This window comes from Semicossyphus pulcher, unplaced genomic scaffold, assembly GCF_022749685.1.
Source record: "Semicossyphus pulcher isolate SPU_LCO1_2020_fin unplaced genomic scaffold, fSemPul1.0.p SCAF_13, whole genome shotgun sequence".
NCBI lineage: Eukaryota > Metazoa > Chordata > Actinopteri > Labriformes > Labridae > Semicossyphus > Semicossyphus pulcher.
The window spans coordinates 28,243,379-28,265,979 of NW_027211637.1; the positions used below are offsets into that span (position 1 = coordinate 28,243,379).

Sequence of the window (22,601 nt, forward strand, 5' to 3'; positions counted from 1 at the left end):
GGCTGTGATGCCTTGTGACAGCTCGTAGCCATTAAGCAACTGTAAGCAGCTGGCGTGCCTCGGTGGGGGAAAATAATGTGACAGAGGCACTCCCCCCTATTGTTGCCCTTCTCTCATTGGGGAAAAGAGGGACATTACATCACTCACCGGATTCTCGGGCATCTCAATGAATGGGAAAGGGCCACGTCTACAAATTAGAATTGTCACAGCAGGATGTCCGAATGATACTTTGTTTGTGAGTGCAACACATGAAGAAGAGCTTATGGTTTTAAATGGACGGGGGGGACTGCAGGGAGGAAACACTCCCTAGCATACAATGTCCTTCAGTTGCTGTCGCGCTTAAACAATCAGTCAAATAAATGATCTGTTGATTGACAGAGAATAACTTGGCACAACTTTGATAATGATTTAATCTTTATGTCATTATTTAAGCAAATAAAAGATGGTTCCAGACTTTTAAACGTGAAGATTTGTGCCTTTTTTCTGTCGTCTATGACTGTTAATTAAATTCAAGATGCAATAATTTGTCTTCAGTGTAAAAATCTGCAGCTTTTCTTTGGTATTTATGAAAGTTAAAGAGGAATCTATCTACCTATCTATCTATCTATCTGAAGCAATTTGTTGACATCAATTAGGGCACTGGGAATTTATTTTTTGGACATTTAAATACTAAGCAATTAATCAATTCATTGTGAAAATAATTGGAAGATTGATTATGAAATACTTGTTAAATGTAGCCCAAAATGTTATATATGTGGTCGTGGACTGATGGTTGTACGTTTGTTAAAATGTTTAAAATAGGTTGTAAAATATGTGAACTTGCATTTTGGAAAAGAGTGATTTTTCACTTATTTCAGTAGTTTACAGAAAAAAAATGATTCATTGTTTAATGATTCATTGTTCATTAATTCTCAATGACTGATTGTTAGTTGCATTCGCTTACGTATATTTATTTCTATTTCTAATGATACACCACTGCACCATTACTTCCTGCCTACTGTTCTAGATGACTATTGTAATATTGTTTTTCTATTAGGGACTGTCTATTTGCATTAACCCATAAACTTTATATTTTCACTTATATTTGAGTCGTTTTTGTACTTCTCTAATTCTGTACTGTATTTTTGGAGCTATCTGGCAAGATTATTCCCTTCAGGATTAATAAAGTTCTATCTTATCTTATCTTACATTACATTACTGTTAGTTCCTCATAAAAAATGAAGTGACTAAACTGCTCAATCATAAGACTAACTTGCGGCGGGGGTCTTAGCTGCAAGTGTGAAAAGTGAAAAACCAGATTAACAGTTCTTTTGATTGCGAAAAAGAAGTGTAGATCAAAGCAGAGAGCACACTGGCCTGTCCTCCACTGCTAGAACGATGACATAAGTCTTTCTTTAATTAAGCCATCTCTGAGTCATTTGTCTGTCACATGTGAATATGGTCTTTGATGTACATTTAAGTGTATTGAGTTTGCGGGGGATTTGTGTGCATATGATTTTCACGCTATTCGGTCAGATCTAATTATTTATTTACTTATCTCCTTTTCATGTCTTGTCTTCCTCTGGACCGAGTCATCAATTTTCAAAATGCCTAAAGAAAACAGTACTTTCCTCCTAATATGACATAAACTGTTACCATACATTTATCTGAATCTACGGGGACACTCCTGACAGAATCAGATTCAAAGACAGCAGTAATCAACCAGTCAGATTCATGTGGGCAGGCCATGAAAGGCCCTGCATTGTGTGTGTGAGAGGGAGTATGTGTGTGTCTGCGTGTGTGTGCACACCTCCTGTCTGTCTCCAGGATTTGCTGTTTCAGCAGGGAAGGAATCAGTCCTGTGCCTTTGCCGTGCAGGAAAGTCAGCGTAAGGAAATTCCTGAGCTTCACAGTGGCAATCAGGCAGTTAAGGACCTGCCAGTGAAAATGGAGCTGTATGTCAGTCACTTTCATGGCTTATTCACACTAGCACAACTGCTCTGGCATAAAAAAGAGGCATTCTCATTCACTCACCCCAACAACCCAGTAAATTGCCCTCACTTGAAAGATGGTAGTGTATGTATATTTAAGTGCCCTACAACAATTGCTACATGTGAAGCTTACCTTTCAGAAGAGGGACACTTTAAAAAGACGTTTCTGGTACCACAGGAAGTGCTAACGGTATTTTCTAAAATATGCTAACGTTGCAGCCCACAGGCACTCCGTAAACAATTTAGCAAAATGTTAGCTGAGAGTGGATTTTTTTTTGTGCCAAAGTCGGTTTAAATGAGATATTATTTATATGGTTCAACAAACAAATAGTTTGAGTATGAATGGTAGGCCATTGTGGCCCATTTTATTACACTTACTGTACGACAGGTGGCACTAACGTTACTGTCAACGGTCTTGCTAGGGCTTTTTAGAGACTTAGAAAACACAGACAATTTTCAATTTGCCCCAATTTCTCTAAGTCTGAGCTGTTTAAATGTTTAAGTTTAATATGTGTAGGGCTTCTGTTATTTTAAAATAATTCAATAAGAGTTCCAGGGCAAAGTGGAACAACGGTTGTATCCTACTCCTCACAACAAAGGTAATGGTGCGTTTATGGTTCTCGTAAATACCTCAAGTCACTTACTCCAGTGTCATTCACTCATCAATATGCCCCTTGTTAATCATTTTTTTCACATTTGTAACACACCAAAAATATTTATTGTCAAGAATAGAAATATAATATGAAAACACGCATATTTATCGTGTTATCATCCGTGTTCAGAGTTTGTAATTTTCTCTTTTCCCAGAACCTTAAAAGCAACATGTGACGTCACCCGGACAAAACGCACGCTGATTCGCGCTGCCGTAAACCACACTTTGCTTGTCGTAAAATCGATCTATCGTTGTTGTGAGACAAGTAAACTGTTATGGCCATTGATATCCAGACTGTGGTAGGTTTTAACTATTAAAATGCGTAATAATTGTGCTGGCTTCACGTTCGCGCGAGTCGGTGCTGTTAGGAACATGGTGGACGTCGCGTAGGCTTTGAGGAGCCAGAGGATGAGTTGATTCTCCAGCAACACAAGCTGAAAAATGGCAACATTCAACGCCGAAGGTAAAGGAAGGCTGATGTTAACAAGCTCCTAACTAGACCCTGTTTGTAATATCTCAGGCAGGATTTTGTGTCAGTTTCAAATACAACTTCCTGTTATATACATGGGCTCTTGTGTTGTTGTTCTCTGCCTTCAGAAGTCGCTGCAGGACATGTTGTGGTGGAGGTGAGCCCAGACATCCACATCTGCGGCTTCTGCAAGCAGCAGTATAACAATTTTGAGGTATTTCTCGCTCATAAGCAAAATGGATGCTCCCTGCCCCCCTCTGATATATCAGCCCCAACTGCAACAGCCTCTCTCACAGGTACAACACAGTACTTCTGGTTTCAATAATCTGCATGCAAACCTGATGTTACAATTTGCTTGTCTCATACACTCATATTCTTGTCCTGCTCAGATCCCAGCACTGAGTTTGTTTTCGAGGAAACCTATCAGACCTGTGTAAGGAGAGGTGTCAAAAAGATCCTGACCAAAGCACAGAAAACACCTTCCAAAAAATTAAAACCTGCCCTGACTTCAAAGAGACACAGCTGCTGTTTCACAGGTTGGTGCCTCTTGAAGTTTATGGCTGTAACACATTGCTTTTTCTGTACTTCCTGCCAGTTGTGTCCCTTGTCATTAGCTTTAATTTATTTAGGACACTTTTAGATTAACTTTTCAGTAATACACAGACTACACACCTTGTAAAATCCAAACTTCTCTTTATCTACAGGTTGCACTTTTAAGACGCAGTATGGCCAAAAAGACATGGAGAGGCATCTGAAAACTCACACCGGTGAGTCAATGCCCTTACACTAACAATTCAATGTTGCTTAAGTACTTAAGAGTTAGATATTGACTTGTTTTCTATTTTTATACAGGTGAGAAGCCTTTTGAATGTGAGTTGTGCCACAAGCGCTTCAGTCGTCGGGACAAGCTCAACATGCACAGCCGCTCACACACAGGCGAGAAGCCGCACAAGTGTAAACACTGTCCTTATGCAGCAGCAGACAGCAGCAGTTTGAAGAAGCACCTGCGTATCCACTACGACGAACGGCCTTTTAAATGCCAGATCTGTCCGTACGCCAGCCGCAACTCCAGCCAACTCACCGTTCATCTCCGCTCACACACTGGTAGGTAGTCAAAAATCAGAAACTGATGATGTTTTGTTGACTGCATTGAAAATCAATGGGTGTTTCTTCTTTTAACTTCCTAGGGGATTCACCTTTCCAGTGCTCACAGTGTGATGCAAAGTTTAAAATCAACTCAGACCTGAAGAGGCACATCCGGATCCACTCGGGTGAAAAACCTTACAAGTGTGAATTTTGTGAGTACCGCTGTGCCATGAAAGGCAACCTGAAATCTCACATTCAGATCAAACACAGTACTGGGAACTCGCTCCACTGCAGGCATTGTGACTTCCAGTGTGCCAGCAAGACTGCTCTGCGACAGCACACGCGAGAGCACCAACCCATTCAGCCCATGCAGTGTTCCAAGTGCACTTACTCCTGCTCCAGCAAGGGGGCACTCAAAGTCCACGAGAGGATCCATTCAGAGGAGCGGCCCTTCAAATGTGACTTCTGCAACTTTGCGTCCAAGCAGCGCAGCAACCTCGTCATCCACAAGAAGAAATGCCACTCGGATAAGCCTGAGAAAGGCGGCAGGGGAAAAGGTGGAAGAGGAGGAGGGAAGAGCGGAGGAAGTGACTCTCCAAAACCGGTCCGATCCAGATATCGGGCCAAACTAGAAGCAGCTCGTGCATTCTGCTGTGACTCGTGTGATGCTTCCTTTGTGAGGGAAGACTCCCTGCGGAGCCACAAGAAGCAGCACAGAGACGCTCAGAATGTGTTGCAGTTTCAGCTCTCCGCCCCAAGTGATGCAGTCAACTTGGTTCCTGTCACGTCGCAAAGCAGCGCACAGCTTGAAGTTCCTCTCCAGTCTGACTCAATGGCTCCTTACAGCAGCGCTCAGCTCAAAATCATTGTATCTCACCCTCTGGGCCAGGAGAACCCCTTAATCCCAGCTGGTGTGGATGCTCAATCTAAAACCAACATGGTCCTGCTGAGCCCAGAGAGCCAGGACATGGTAGTCAACTCCATGATCCAACAAGTCAACCTGCTAGCGCCTATGCAACCTCTCGGCTCCTCCCAGACTGCAGAAGCCACCCTTGAACCCCAGACGGTTCTGTTAACACAGCTCACTCCAAATGACACCAACAACGCGCTCCACCAGGCGCTGCTGCACACGGCCATCACCGCTCAGGACTCCAGCAGCGGCACGCAGACCTTCATCACAACTTGCTCCGAGCTGGAGGGCCTCAACGCGCTGATCCAGGAGGGCGGCACAGAGGTCACAGTGGTGACAGAAGGGAACGCGGCCATGGTGATGACTCCACCTAACATGGTGTGCGGTCAATCGGAGGACATCTCCAAGCCAGCAGGGACAATAACCGTTCAGGAGAGTGCCTTACAGTGTGAAGAGACTGCGTTATTGGTGCCAAACATCACTCTGAGCAGTCAGAATGTGGTCATCCACGGCGTTCCTCTCATAGTGTCCACTCAGCCTCAGCAGAGTGCAATAGAGCAGCTCTCTCCTCACACGCTCTACTCTCATTCACACACACTGGAATGAGTGAAGGATTCGGTGTGTTTACCTGAAAATATAAAGACAGTAACTGCATCATAAGCTAATTCATGCCAGGAAGAACTCTTAGGCCTAAAGATTACGTACTGTATGTGTAGGTCATTATTAGTGTCAGCTTTTGTTGCTATCAATTTAATCATCAACCACTGAAGTTACAATACTGATGACTTTGGAGACATTATTGTTTTAGTTTTAAGATTTTAGAATAATTAATAATTGCAGTCGTTGAATCAAGATAGTGGTCATGTTTAGAACTGAATAACTTTTGAATATGAGAGTTAATCACATGGAAATCATCTCACATGCTCTGTTTTCAAGTTTAATTTTTAGAGGCATCAACAATAAACTGCACCCTATTTTAAAGAAATGAATTGTTCAAATAAAATGGTTTGTTCACAGGCAATGGCGCATAAAAAAAGGCAGAATAAAGACTGAAATAAAACAGACACAACTTAAACTTGAAAGAGTGTATTTGCTCCATGGATTTCTCCTATTTGTTCACTAGGTGGCAGCAGAGTGATACGATCAAAGGGTAAGTTTACTCTGAAATTTGGTAGTACTGCTGTATTGTGGGATTGATTCTGATATTTCTATATGTGTAGCTTTTTAGGAAATGAATATTTTCAAGTCCTCAATCTGAATCTCGTAAGTAGATGTCAATTGTAGAAAACATCAGGCTGCATATCAAGGTCTTCCTTTCTAAAAGCAAAGTCCCTCTCCCAATAGATTTTCAATAAAGTGCCTGTTTTGCTTTTGCCCATTTTTATACTCAGACTGCAGCACTTAGTATTAGCTGAGTGAAGGCTGCACCTTTTAATAGAAGTCTCCTATGAACAGTTGACCATTGATTTCTTTCTCGTCCCTCAGCACTAATGGCTCCTCTGATGCAGGCTACTACTTTTTCTGCCTCAACATGGCCAAAAACTCAGAAGAAGTTGTTTGAATGACTCTGCCTGCGCTGAAGTTTCACTCAGAGTAAGTTTGTGCTTCAAGCAGGGAGTTTGCGTAAAAGTAAATGGTACTCACAGCTAATAGATAAATAACACAATACCCCATTGGATGTTTCACATTACACACTTACATTTATTTACCTTATACTTCTTGCTGTGAAACTAGCAGTGGTTGACAACTTAAGTACTGGACTAAAATACAGTGTAGATATACTTTTCATGACTTTTTACTTGGCTTCTGCATTTATAAAAGTTATATTGTACTCTTAACTCTGCTACATTTATCAAAAAGTTAAGGCCTCTAGCAACTTAGACAGTTAGGAGAAGATTTTAAAGAAAACACCCCTTCTTTTCCCACCCTTGCTTTCTTACTTGTTTAGATTTTGATAATCGGTCAGCTGTTATATCATGAGGCTCTAGCCATCACCTAGGTTAGCTTAGCGCAGATGGAACAGAGGGGAAATGGCTAACTTAGCCTGTTTTAAACTAAAGAAAGGAAGAGTAGAACTGCAACTTGTCTTTCTAAACATAGATTTTAAACGGACATAAATCCAAACAAAAATAATGTGTTACAAAGTCAGCTTGGGAGGCAGATTTTGTTAGTTTGGACAGAGCTAGCTGTTTCCTTCACATTCTTTCTGCTTAGCTAACTGTTGGCTGGATGTAGCATGTAGTTATGAGGGTTATATTGTACTTTTTTACTATATTTATACTTTTACTTCTTACTTCTTACTTTCTTGTAAAGAGTTAGATGAAAATTGACAATGCTCTCTTTTCTGTCTGTTACACTTGAAGCAATAGCTAGCACACCAGTTAGAAAAGTGTAGAGAGAACAGAGGGAAACGCATAGCCTTTTTCTGACTGGAGTGAAACTACATCTTTTTATTTTTAGTCCTCAGTTTTAAATAAGAAATATTTGAACTAGTGATCTTCAGAGGTACTTGTAGTCTGATTTTATTAGTTTAGACAGAGCTAGGCTAGCCGTCTCCTCCTGTTACAAAGCTTTCTGCTTAGCTAACTGTTGGCTGGCTGTAGCATGTGTTTTTGAGGGTTATACTGTACCTTTTTCTATATTTATACTTTTACTAAATTTATCTGACAGCTTATTCGCTTTCATGTGAAGAGTTAGATGAGAAAAATTAATACCACTCTCATTTCTGTCTGTTGCATATGAAGCAATAGCTAGCACACCAGTTAGCTAAGCATAGAGAGAACAGAGGGTAACACCTAGCCTTTTTTTGACTGGAGATTAGAGTGAAACTGCATCATGTCATGTTTACACTTCAATTTCAAACAAAAAAAAAGGATATCAGAATTTAATTACTGATCTTCAGAGGAACCTGTAGGCTGATTTTATTAGTTTTGACAGAGCTAGGCTAGCTTTTTCCTGCTGTTCCTAGTCTCTCTGCTAAGCTAACTATCAGACTAACAGTCTGTTAGCTGTAGCTTTTCTGATGTAAGACAGACAAGACATGTTCAGATATGAGTTAGAGGGTGGGTTTAAATCTTAATGAACAAGGGTCTCTGAAACATTGCATCATATTTTATACAAAAAGTTTTTGAGTAAACTCCCCAATATATGTAAGAAATTAAAATTAGCTGCAAACATGCTACACAATTTTAATGCTTTAAGTCTCCTTCATTCCTTACTTTATGGCCTTCCAACTCTAAACTCGATGAGAAATTAAATGAGAAATTAACATAGTCCTTCCAGTCAGCAGATACTCTGATTGTTATTCTGCTCTCACTTTATAACGAAACAAACCCTTCACAACTTCAGGCACATGAAGCAATATGAAGCTTCCATATTGTTGGGATTCTTTGAGGGGTGTGAACCGGGATAGATTATGCGCTTGTATTATCAGTACCTGCACTCAGGCTCACATTGATATTATAATGGCGGCAGTGATCCGTGGTGTCGGCGCTGACCCTTTTGAACATTTGTGTGTGATTCCAGGACTAAAGTCTTGTCTTCTGATCTTCAGGTGGAATTACAAAAAGCACCTGAAATTCCATTATGTATGAAGATGATCGTTATGTGAGGAAAAACGCAAGAAGTGCTCTCTGGTGTATCTCTTTGATCTATTATCTAGCAGACTTCCAGGCCCTAATCCTGAGCACCCTTGAGGAGGAGAGCCCGTTTCTGTTCTCCCCCTCTCCTGTTCAACATGTGACATCATTGAGTGCTTTTTCTATGGACTACAACATCTTTAGAGCTTTGCTGGGGGGGAGTGAAATGTTTGAATCATGCAGATCTTAAATTATTTTTGCACATGTGTGCTGGGATTGCTTGAACTGCTTGTAGGGATATGCCAAATCGCTTATTTTTTTAAGCACTTTTGGTTTAAAAACATAGCATGCATTATGTCGTGAAAGCTTTACTTAGATTGTGTTTTCAGAAAGGCAGCAGCAGTTTCAAACCGTCCTCCTGATACTGTATGGCACTTCTAAGTTCCTTCCTTCCTGTGTTTGAGAAGTCGGCCTTTGAATGGGGTCATAAATGTCTCCCCAAAAAGCAATTTCCACTCACAGCTGCTTAAAGAAACCGTAAGTTGTGATGCATTCCTTCTGGACATAAATAGATCCAGAGAGGGCCAGGTGACAGAAGGAAAACAACCAGGAATAGAGCAACACATGAGCATTAGCAAAAAGGTACTTTAAAAAATGTCAAAGGGCTGTAAATAAAAGAATTTAGTATCCTGGTTAAATCGCTCACTGCTCTTCACAGGTACAATCTGTCTCTGTTCAACAATAGATTCCTGACCTTTGCTTTGTGCGTGTACATTTTACTCTCCCACCAGTAAATGGCTTTGAATGCTTTAATGAAATTAACTGATTGGTAAAGTATTGATCTGATTTGGGGTTTTTTTCAATGCAGGCATCTTTTCCCTGTGACACTATTGACATCTTAAGTGAGTTTTGATTTCTGAGAACACTGGGGGGGCTTTTATCTTGTCTCTGTTAGACTCTTTTTGTGTGTGTGTGATAGAAATACAAGATGATAGAGCTATTTGATCAGAAGAGGCCCTTCAAATTGCTTCTCTGAATGCAATGTGATTATTTGCTGAGACATTATTAGGCTATTGTGTCCACGAGTGGGATCAATAGCAGAACTTGAGGGCAGATTCTTGTTAGATTATTTAAGCGTTTTTCCTCTTTAATCAAACCAGTTGAAAGCGTAAATCTACATATTAGACACTTTTGTTCCTTCTAACTTCTTTTAAAGCTTTGTCACCTTTTTCGGGGGAATTCATTTGAGTGTTTAGGGTGTTGTTTTTGTCTTTTTTGTCTATCTTGGGTTGTCAGGAAGCATTACCCTGACAGGCTCTTTTGTTGTTTCTTTCTGATTGAAAGCAGCAGTTTAAAACCAGTCCTCAGGGGGCAGAAAAATAAGTATAATTTTGAGCCAATAGGCACGGCCGCAGTGAGAGCGCCAAAGCCCATAAAAGTCCTTTAATGGACAAAGGAATGCTACAGTATCTCCTGCTCCCCAACACACAGCCACTGCCTTTATAACAATGTCCTTTATAACGACGTGGGCTTCAGCATTTAGCAGTGAGCGCTGCTGAGTGTGATCTCGTGAATGCAAATAACCAGCTATCAGCTAGCTTTTGTGATTCAGTAACAAAGACATTTAGCCATTGTTTCCCCGTCCTGTTTCTGTGCCACTAACCCAAAACAAATGAATGTGTGCGTGGTTTGGACCGTGCACACGGTGCCATGTATTCGAGCGGGAACAATCGCTCGATTGTGTTCTTTTATTCCATATTTTGTGGGATGCAAGTTGTGTTCAGAACAATGTTTAAGTGTTGGTGTGGCGTCATCAGAGGCAGGGTTTGTTGTGTATTTTTGATGCTCAGTTTGGTGACACTGATGGTTCTCTCATGTCAGCATGTTGCTTTGTGTTTTCTCTCTGTGCACATTCTCATCATCTGCAGTGCATGACAGCCACTTTTTGTGTTGTTTTTATCACCACTCAGCCTTTTTGGAGCGATCACATTGTTCTTCAGCATTCAATCATTTATCTTACCCGTGTAAACTGCTGGAATAGTTCAGATGATTTTACAGACTGCTCCTTTATCTCATCATCTTAAACTGGATTAAGCACGGAGGATTATAAAACAGGATTATGGAACGTTTTACCACAAAATTAAATGTGTCCTGTTACCAAACACTGCTCATTCAGTGTTTCATGTAGTTCCTGTAACAGTCTGTAAGTCTTATTATTTGCTCTATTTAGGTGAAACTTAGGACTCAAGAAATTCAGATTTTCTTTATTGTCCCACAAGGGGAACTTTGTTTTGCAGCAGGAGCACACAAAACGACACGATGCACAAGGACATCATCAACAGTAAAAACAGACCCACTTCAGATAAAAGTCAGACACAATCTAAAAGGACGAAATAAACAACATCAACAGAAAAATCAGGATAAATAGTAAAAAACATATGACATGAAAATCAAAGTTAAGGCCAATTTAGTTAAAGATAAATGATCTATGTAAAGGAAATATATATCGGATTGTGTTGACATTAAAGGAGCTCATACAAACTAAAAGTTTAAGGTGAGACTTGACTCATAAACTAATACTTGTTTTGTCTCAGTCAGTTGTCAGTGTTAAATATTGACCTAATTAAAGCTGTTGCGTAACAAAAGCAGCCTTTTTACAATTTCAGAAATTCCTCGGCCTCAACAGATGGCGACGAGCAAGCAAAATATTTTCTTTGTTCACACATGCCTTATCCTGAGAAAACAAACACGATGGAAATCTGATCTTTACAGATGCAAGCCATTGTTTTGTGTGTCAGTGAGTGTGAGTGCTCGGACGTGTGTGTGTGTGCGCTTAAATCTTTGTTTACCTTCCCTTCTTTCAGAGCGCTTCATGCACACAGACGCTGCTGCAGCCAAATCCAGTCTTATGCAATCTGGAAAAAGGAAGGTTGGATATTGAGTAATTGGAAAAGCTGTGTGAGTTTTATGGATTACCCTTCATACTCAGAAGGTTAAAGTAATAGTCTTGAAGATTTTCATTTAAATAAACGTCTGTTAAGTCACTATGTATCGCCAAATGAGGTAACACTATGAAAAATCACAAGCGGCGCCCAGTTAGTGATGCGTTTTCCATCAGCCAGCAGTGGTTGGTCTGCCAGAGAGGGTAGGCGGAGCTAAGCGGCTGCTTTTCCGCTCTCTGCAAGTGTTGCGAGTAAACAGTAATCTACTATGGCTGAACAAACAAAGAAAAGATGGATGACTACAGATACAACTTCAACAAGAAGTGAAAATCCAAAGAAAAAGAAACAAACTCGACGCTCAGATGAAGCAAACAGTCTAATAAGGAAAGCGACCGTCAGCCAGGAAAATCAAGAGTTACAACCGGAGCCAACCGTGGACGTCACACATGCAGCACTGTCTGAATATCTGGGAAGTGTGCTCCTAAAATAACCGTTTATCGCCACAAGTGGCGCCAAAGAGAACGAAACTAAGATCTTTGGGATTATAACTTTAACAAACGTTGTGTGTATGTTACTTTATGAAAGAAGGGACAACTCTTACTAATCAACATGAGGACATCATGTAAACATGCCAGGTTTAGCCACACATGCGTACTTACTCATCTGCAGTCCCTGGCAGGTTAATGGTACATAAAAGACAACACCAGGGAGCATACTACAGCACATAAACATATTAAAGGACAATGGACGTAAGAACATACATGATCCTAACATACAAAGGCGAATTATTACAAAAAGAAGCAGACTAAATCTGTGATAAAATCCTTAAGACTAGATGCAGAGGCACCAGCGTGGCCGGAGGTGTTTCCACTGTATCTTGCCTTTAGACTTAGACTTAGACTTAGACTTAGACTCAACTTTATTGATCCCTTTGGGATGACTCCCTCTGGGAAATTCAGTCTCCAGCAGCTTATACAGTACAATACAATAGGAAAGAATCAGCACACAGAGGGTAAAAAATAAAGATCAAAATATATATATCTATCGATATATATATATATAACAAAATTAGATAACAAAATATATAAAATATACACTCTTAGAAAATATACAAGTAAACAGTGGGTAATTGACCTGGTATTTAGTTCGATTAAACTAAATTAGGTTATTGCACTGTGGTATTAGGTTATTGCACTGTGGTGAGAGATTATTGCACATTGACAGATTTTTATTGCACATATGACCCTTTGAGAAATAAATAAATATTACTAAACTACTATTAACTTTGTGAGGTGAATTAGTGGCTACCGCTTGTATATATATATTTATATTGTTTTTTAGCTGTGGTGATGATTCAGCACATTGATGCTCAGTCAGAGTCAGACCCAGGAAACGTTCTTGTTTTCATTTTGATATGGTTGGTGGTGTGTTTCTCGGGGGTGGAGCGGTGGAGGGAGGGGGCTGTGATCAGGCAGGCAGGGGAGATAAGATTAAGCTTTTTTTTTTGAGTATTACTGTTAGCATGAGTGATGTGGAGAATGTTAAATAAGTCACTTCTTTTTATCAGATCACGCCTCCATCTTTATTGTCGCCCATTCTTCTCTTTCCCTTTAAATGAAGTTCTCCCACTGCCACCATAATGTCCACCCGACCCCGTGATCTGAGTCATCGCCTGTCCATATTTGCTGTTTGTTTGACCCCACAAGGGCACGAACCCTGGCTGATCCTTCATCTGAGGACAAAGCTTATGTTTGCAGTGACATCATAAATGCCTGTGCAGAGAAAACAATGGCTGATGAATTCAGCGGGAGTCGGGGCACAGTGGACGGCAGAGACGCAGAGACTCGGCCCGAAACTTCCACAGTCATGGAAAGTTTTTCAGAAGAGCACCCACACCTTGACCAAACAACACTCAGAGAGAGCTCCCAAAATGTGCTCTGCAGGGATCAGGTTTCTGCGGGTGTTGTCAGAGACGGAGGCGGGGCGGGCGTGAGCATGGCTGGGATCATCAGGTTATATCACTAAATGTTTATATGGAGCTCTGTGGCTGCTGGAGGCAGGCGGAGATGGGGCTCTGCTCCTTGGGGAAGAAAGACGCTTTGTTTTTATAGGCTGCCTGGAATGTGTTGAAGAGTGCGGACATCTGCTTTATTAGCATATGTTGATTCCACCCCCAGCTATGAATCTGCTGGTGGCCTGATAATGTCCCATCCTGATATCTGTAAATACAGACTGTGCTTTCATGGCTTTTAGGGGGATTTTTACCCCTTTCACCCCCTTTAAAAATCACAGTTTCATTATCAGTTGTGTCATTTGCATAATTACATATCAAAGCTTGTAGCAGAAGAACTGTGCAGGCAAAATGCACGTATGAGGACTCGTTTGAAAGGCAACATGCTAAAGCTAAGCTTCACAAGCCAGGCTACATCAGCTCAAACAGAAGGGAAACAGTATGTCTTCGGTCGTCCTCTTCTGTAAGTCTTCTTCGAGCATATAGGGTATGACACATCCTGATATCTGTGAATACAGACTCTGTTTAAGAGCTGGTTTGGGGACTTTTGCACTCATTTTACCCCTTTGAAAATCACCATTTTAACAAGTTTGTCATTGGTATACCCCAATAAAAAAAAGCTTGTAAGAGAAGAAGTGTAAGGAAAAATGCACATATAAAAGGCAACATGCTAACGTTTGTGGAGATGTGCTCATTTTGCACTGAGCTGAAACAAAAGACTCCATCAGCTCAAACGTGAACAAAAATAATCTCTTTGGTTCTCCTCTTCTGTCAATCATTTTCGTGCATATTTTATTTATTTATTTCAGTCTGCGTCAACAAAATCTCCCCCCTAAAAAACAAACAAAACAAAAAGAAAAACACTTACAAATAACTACATTTAAAAAGGCGTAGGCTGAAGCTAGGGCTTATTATGCTTACCATTTTTACGCATCATATTCTGTTAGGCAGCCGTTTCATTACGTATCTTTAGTTCAAACACACCAAAGCAGAACAAAGTTCAGAACATTTAAAAAAGAAAAGAAAACTGACGTCCCAAAAGAGTTCCTACTGAACAAGTAAGAAGCAAAAACAATCGTCATATATTGGTTGTATATTTATCACCTTATTGTTGAAGTGAACAACACATTGTTAATTCTGTATCAAAGCTGTTCCACAGGTTTACCCCTTTGACAGATACTCTATTCTGCTTTAAATGTGTCCTTACCTTTGTTTTGTTTCAGATTACCTGTTCCTCTTAGTCTCTAATTTTAAACAACCTCTGAATAAAGTTTGGAAGTAACTTATTTTGTGCTTTGTAAATTATCTGTGCAGCTTTTAGTTCATATAAATCATAACATTTTAGAGCCTGTAAATGCATACGTAAACCCAGCCCTCGCTCTGAATCTGCTGGTGGTCGGATTAAATCCAGTATCTGTAAACAAAACTGAGTTTAATGGCTTTTTGGGGAAAGTTTTACCCCTTTGATTTTAACCCGTCTATCCCCTTTTAAAAACTACAATTTAGTTTTCAATTGTCGAATAATAACACTTGTAACAAAAGAGCTATGTGGCCAAAATGCATGTAAAAGGAAACACAGAAAGACAAAGTAAACTACGTCAGCTCAAACATGAAGGTAAATCTAGTTTTTGTTTTTGGTCTGTCTGCAGAGGGTCGTTTCTGGTCAGTATTATTGCAGCCATGCTTAATATTACAAGTATGAAAATCCCCACATACCTTTAACATCATACTAACTGTATCTGTGTGAAGTTTTAGACCTGTAGGCCAAACTTTACAGGAGCTAGTGAGCTTTTAGTGTGTGATGTCACTCAGTTAAATGAATGGGGTTTGGTCTGCAATCATATTGTAAACATTTACATTTTAATCTGAGGCTGCAGCAGAGGAAGTGCTCTTTTGTTTGCGGCCTGTTTTTGAATGCTAAAAGTTTTTGTTTGCCCCACGCAGAGATTAGCACGAGCAGATGAATGAATGAGAGTTTGAGTCTGGCTCTCCTGCAGATTATTGGTGTGAAAATTCCTCAGAGTCATTCTCAAGTCATTACAGATGCATCCCACCCATGCTCTCATACTGGCCTGTGGATTACCATTCTCTTTGTTAGGATAATTGCATTATTGGGGCTTTTTTTTCAAATCAAGTAGGGGGTATGGTGGCCTGTGTTGTACAATCTTACTTATGGAGGAGATTTGGTTTCTTTAAATATGAGATTTCTTACAGTTTTCTTGAAGATTGTAGATAAAAGTGATCAAATTTTATGGCATATTTTTATTGCAGACTATAAATGACATCTTCAGCTATTACCTCATCTTGCCCTTGTTGGTGTCTGACCTAAAACTCACATAATTCCCTTCATGGCCAAGTCACTTTTACATGCCTTTTTGTGCATACATAAAACATACAACATACACTTTTTCATCTGCCGCTCAGACACATGGGTACATAGTAGCATGAGAAGTAATTAAAACGTAAGAAAAGATAAATGTTAAATGAAAACTATAAAATATTTAGATTTGAGTATAAAAATAGATATAAAACGAGCAAAATATCTGTTGAGTGAAAAAGATGCACATCTGTGCAGGAACCTGCAAAATATTTACCCCAACCCCTCCAGCTATTTCCTGTTAACACAGCCCCACGCCTGATAATTAATTAGTTTATGAAAGATGCACCATTTCTCAAAACAGCAGAGTGATAAAGATCCCCTGGCAGAGACCGATATCATCTATTAAACAGAGCAGGCCCGTGTAACCCAACACCTCCCAGGGAATGCACTCAGTCAGGCCTATTGTTTCTGCTCACATACAGTTCCTCCTGTGAGATAAGTCCGTCCTGGCTGCAGAGATAACAGCGCCGCCTTAAAAGCATGAAGAGACGCTCACTGTCAACACTTCAGCCTGTGAGATTCCTGCACAGATTAGAGGTGCTTCAGCTCAGACGGCCGTATTAGTGGAGGAAAATTACCTTTTATTTTGAAAGTCATACTGAGGAAGGGCTTGAGTTTGATATTTTATTATTCCTGTGTAATATTCAGACGATTAGTCAGGATGAAGCGAGGCAGTTCGGTGCCTGCGCTGTGACTCACACAGAGATTTGATGGGAGCAGCTTCTAAATGGGCGGCAGCATAAATATTATGGCACAGAGGATGTGAGTCAGGACAGAGAGACTGCACTTCATTGGGCCATTATTGGAGTTGAAAGGAAGGAGAGGAAGCTGGTTTGAAGATTTGTCACCAGCAGATCTCTGCTTTGGGAAGGGGGTGGGCTCGGCTCGGCATGGCTCAGGAATGTGGAAAAAAGTTGGGTGTTGGGAGGTTTTTTTTTGTGGTGTCATTCAGCAAAACATGAAGATAGAAAATATTATTCTTACATTAATGTTTCTTTCACTTAATCAAAAGTATGACTGAAAGCAACATAATGTGCAATACAACTGTTTCTTAAATTTCCATTCATGCCTTGAAAAACAGATTCTCATCAAATGTCTCATCATAAACGAGCCCCGTCCTCTTGCCTCATTATTTCATGTCAACTCTTCTGACTGCATCCACATTCCTCGAGCTCATTTAAAGGCAGTTGTCTCACTCAGACACTCATCACCGGCGGTGGGAGGCTGATATATCCATCTGCGCCTGCAAAGGGGCGCTAATCCCTGACAACTGTGCCCCTCTGGCACCGTATCCGTTGCACTGCTGGTTGTGTGATACAATGGGCTCCCCTCCTTTGTCCTTGAAATTGTTTTAATTAGCCCCACGGCGGGGGCTGGGGTGGCAAACACAGGGCGGGCTCAATGGGACGACAATATCACAGGAGCATGATGGTGCGGGCTCAGAGATGACAGACACATGTTGGAAACAGGCGAGTGATAAAATGGGTGACAGATACAGAGAGAGCAGGATTTACATCAAATGAATGAGACATATCAGCCTCTCAGGTGAGCACGGAGCAGGATTTAACTGTTGGTTTAGACATTGTACTTTATCTAAGTCTGTATTAACGATTTTCCCCACAGGAGTCACATAAAAAATACAAATAAATAACATGGGGGAATATAATTAAAATGAAAGCCAAACATACTGACTGAAGCTTCTTATACCTACCATTTTCACATATCAAACACCTTTATGCAAAACCTTCACTGCTAGATTTAAGATGTAATTTAAGAAGAGAAAAATTTCCCTTTAAAAACCGACTTTTCTTCCTGAATTGGGTATATTTGTGGCAAGGCCAGTTTATTTATAAAGCACCATTCATACACAGAGCAATTCAAAGTTTATCGTGACTGATATATTTGGCACGTTTTTTTCCACCTGAGTGCAGAGAACATCAAGCCTCCCCTGTCGTGGAATTGATATCATGCCTACTCTTATGGTAGTGCAGAAATAACATAAAACAGTGCTTTTTAAAATGTACACATTCACTGGGCAATATGAGCAAACTTAAACTTAGGTTCTGTACAAAATGCCAGGTTTATTTGTTTGTAACATTTTCTTTTCTTTTTTTAGGGAATCATCGAGCATTTAGGCAGAATGAAAGCAGAAAACATCGGCAGAAGAATGATATATCTGTCGATGCCGATATGTCATTTTCAAGCCGTAGTCTGCAGATGCCGATAATATTATGCATCCCTAATTCAAAGTGCTTTACACGCTTAAAAACAGATCATTATGGCACAAAATATAACATATAGTGAAATATAAAACCAGGTCCGGTCAGAACAATGCAACAGTAATATGCTTCTTCTTGATTATAGTTCTAATTTTTCTTAGTCTTTAGAATTCCCAGAATTCTTTGCTCATGGGTCCCAGACCCCGGAGAAGTTGTGCTGAATGTATGAGACGCCTGAAAATGTCCGCCCTCTTTTCAACCAGCTAAAATGTTGCAGCAACATCAAAGTGTCACAAAAGACGAAATCTGATTCTTTTTAAAGTCGAGCTGTTTGACAATATAGGCCAAAAAAATACAGAAAATCCATTTCTTCGTATTCTTATATCAAAATCAGATCATTTTTTCATCCAGTAAAACTAAATTTCACGCGTGCTTACTTAAGTTAGCACCAAACAATTTCAACCAATCAATCTGCAACATTTAGCCGCAGAGCACCGAGAACGCTCGCTCAGTTAGCGAGCTACTGCGCTGTGGAGAACGTCTGTCTACGCCCACTTCTCAACGATCAAATCAAATCCCTCTAATGATATGTCCCGCCTGCACGTCCTGTTTCACTTGGAAATACGTCACGATACGGAAGTTTGATACTCTCGAAATGCAGTTTCAGCTCGACACCAAGCATTATTTTTTATAAGGGTTATAACAAACATACCATGCTGATAAAATGAATAAAACAGTGAATAAGGACATAAGACCAAAGCAGAAGTGAGAATACGGACACTACATTAATTACTTCATGATCACATGGGCTGTTACTCTGTATCATCTTACACCAGGTGCTCTACCTCTGATAAAAGGCAAACTCACGCCTATTTTTAGCCACAAAAGTTCTTTAACACGACCAACGTCTGGTAAATGTTTACAAATGATAGAACCACACATACAGTAAGACATTTTGCACATTAACAGCAAGTCACAGATAATCTAAGCATCCTGACTGACCTAACAGAGGATGTGAATGCTTCATAAAGACACTTGTCGTGTGAACCATCAGCAGTTGTACTGTAGTCCAAGTAAACATCTAGCTAGGAATGTGGCTGGGCAGTAATAATTATTACCTGACTGACAGGCCTGCTGCGAAACACGCAAAGACTTCAAAAACAGATTTTTCCCCGAATATCACATGCAGCAATTATTGCAAAACTCAAAAACCAGCTCTGCTTGCTGGTTGAAGATTCACTAAACAATTGTGTGTTTTTGTGTGTGAGGGTTCAGTAAGCCCCGGCCACATGCGGTCGCTTGTCCCACCAAACATGCAGCGTGGAGCTCTTGGACCTCCCAGCAGCCGGCCAGACCGGCCAGCCAGAGGTGACAAGAAGCCGAGGCGTGATCCAAGGCGATCATGTGACCTCTTAAACGCCACTTTAATCCAATGTCTGTGTCTGTTGTGTGGTCACTTTAGTTTTTAAAGGAACCTCTTGAGGAATGACGGCTGTAGCAGCATCACCAGGTTTTGATGTGAGGAGGATCTGCTGTAGCTTACAGCTCGGGGTTATCACACAGAAACTCTCTATGGGTGAAAAATGGAGGCTAAAAAAATTTGCCCTTTTATGTAAATGCTCTCACCCCCTTCCAAATTCAGCTCTCCCAAGTCAAACACACCCATCCCCCTCGTGTTCTCCTCCCCCTGCCCCATGGGAGGAGGGGTGGTGGAGAGAGAGAGAGAGATCCCAAACCATCTGAATCCCTTTTAACTAAGTGGCCAGAGAGGAGTAAGGGCAATTATTCCACCGTGATGCATTCCTCTTTAAACGAGGACACCATCACTGTTCAACACGTGGAATGCAAGCTGTGTTATGGGCACTGCAGGCGTGTCGCCGGCTCCAGCGCTGCGCACGAAAAGCTCAGAGATGTGCGTCAGAAAGAGCAAAACAGGTGCTCGCAAAGGAATTAAGTGCATGTGAGCACAGAGGCAAACAAAACATGAGGGGGACGGGACGTTGTAAGCAAATACTTACTCAATATGTGCTAATGTACTGTATATGAAGTTATCAAACAGGCGAGTGGATCGTGTCAAACAAACTGTTTCTTAAGAGGGCTCAGGCATGATGTCTCATTTGGTGCGTCTCGTTTTATGGTGTTTATTGTGTTATTTCATGTTTCTCATATTTATCAGTCTGTAATACGGTTGAGTTCTTTGTTCTCGATGTATGTTTTTGTTGTCGAGATTGTGTTTGTTACCATTTCTTGTGGATTTGTTGTTATTTTTTATGTATTTTAAAGGCCCATGGCATTGAATTATCTTATGGCATGGGTTTACATGTTACACACTCGCTCCTCTGCAAATAATCATGAAATAAAAAGATAAAAGTGAAATGTTTTACAATCTTATTTTATTAATTATCTGCAAAATAACTAATCACAGTCAAACTCTTATTTTAGATCATATTAATGTTGTATTAATTAATGCAAATATACAGAATGTGCAACAACACTTGATAAGCAAAAATATACATAAAATAAATATGGTGATGTAACACTTAAGGCATGTACACTTTTCATCTATGTTATTATTAATATAATATATTTTATTATAAATGTTATTGACACATACGGAAGCCCTTAGTGGACATGCATCCTCACGGTTTGTTTACTCCGTTGTCTCGTGGTGACGAATAATTTCTGGTTGTTTTCTCGAGATCTCGACTTATTTATCTCGGGAAAACAAAGCTGGTTTTCACATTATAACGTATTAATTTGGCCCATTATTTCTAGATAACGAAGCTCGTTTTCTCGTGATAACGGAACATTTTGGCTCCTCACTGTGATATTATAGAGACATGCCATGCTGCCATTGTCCACACTAATGAGGTCAGTTAAGTCTGTTTCTATGTTTGTTTTGTGCTTTTTCAGCTCTGAGGATACGAGTTATGATCACCTGACGTAATGGTGGAGCAGCGTCGTTATCTCAAGATAAATAAGTCGAGATCTCGAGAAAATTACTGGAAATAACTCGTTATCACGGGAAAGCAGAGTAAATAACATGTTTGGATGCATGTCCGCTTAGAGCTTCTGTTAATATCTGCACAGGCATATTATATCTTTTAGTATCGTTATCTGCATATGCATAAGTATGTGATATTTATTCATTCATTGTATATTTAAAGGTTTAATAAGTAGGATTTTTCCTTGCATTTTGTCAACAACACATTCAAACTGGGCCCCTCCTCCTGGGTTCTTTGTCACAAGAAGCTCACTCTCACTCTCTCGTGCGAGAACACGCCCACCCTGCCGAGCTAACACCAACAGCATCACGGTTACCTTTGCGCTAGCATGCTAAGCGCTGGTTACCTTTGTGCCAGCATGCTTACCGCCGGTTACCTTTGTGCCAGCATGCTAACCGCTGGTTACCTTTGCACTAGCATGCCAAGCGCCGATTACCTTTGTGCTAGCATGCTAACAAGCAGTTAGTTTTGCGCTAGCATTCTAAGCGCCGGTTAGCTTGTCCTACCTGGTTTGAGGCACCTACCTGTCCAACAGCAAGAAGGCCAACTCTGCATCGCTCTTTCGCCATGTTCGCCTGTCTGAATGGGGCTAGTTGCTAATTTGAACCACTCCCACACTCACCTATACACTGTGATTGGCTCAGGGAACCACAACAGCGCTCCTCCTGAAAACGTCCCCAGAAACCACAGAGGAGATGCAGAGGGAAGTTTCTCACAAGGGTCTGCACACACTCACCAACATATGTATAGAGTAGGGATAGACCAATTATCGGCCAGGCCGATTATCGGCGCCGATATGCGGCATTTTGACGCATATCGGCATCGGCCTTTTTTTTTTACATTTATTTTTTTTTTATTTTTTTTTATTTTTAATTTTTTTAAATCTGACGACTGATAAGAGTTCATTTCTTTGCAAATTTGATTTAACTTTGTTTTATTTACTTTATAAAACTTCAGGAAGTTATTTATTTATTTATTTAAATTTTCAGTTAACTTTCTAAGAGATGCTGCTGACCCTGGGAACTCCCTGCGCTTTTTGTTTGTTTGTTTAATAAACATGTGCTTAAAGGCATTTAAACAAAGTTAAGTGTTGGAGTTTGTATTATTCAAAATTTTGACGCCAATATTTTAACTTTTAGTGCAAATGAATATCGGCTCCAAATATCTGTTATCGGCCTCCTTGACTACTAATAATCAGTATCGGTATCGGCCCTGAAAATCGGTCTATCTCTAGTATAGAGGCCCATAAGTGATGATTTATATTATATTTGTAAAAGTCTATATATATTTTATTTTTCTAGGAAAATCTACTTATTATTCCTTTAAACACACTTTAACTGCATTTTCAGGAAGTTCTCAGTAAAGTTTATAAAAGATTT

General features: G+C 40.3%; 1 protein-coding gene across 1 annotated transcript; it reads left to right on the forward strand.

Moving 5' to 3' along the window:
* Positions 1-3,063: 3,063 nt before the first annotated feature.
* Positions 3,064-6,144, forward strand: zfp64 (zinc finger protein 64 homolog (mouse)). The gene is made up of 6 exons (XM_069659660.1): positions 3,064-3,085; positions 3,220-3,387; positions 3,481-3,627; positions 3,796-3,858; positions 3,944-4,195; positions 4,279-6,144. The coding sequence occupies exons 1-6, from the start codon at positions 3,064-3,066 to the stop codon at positions 5,691-5,693; spliced, it is 2,067 nt and encodes a 688-aa protein (XP_069515761.1). The 3' UTR covers positions 5,694-6,144.
* The last annotated feature ends 16,457 nt before the right edge of the window (positions 6,145-22,601 follow it).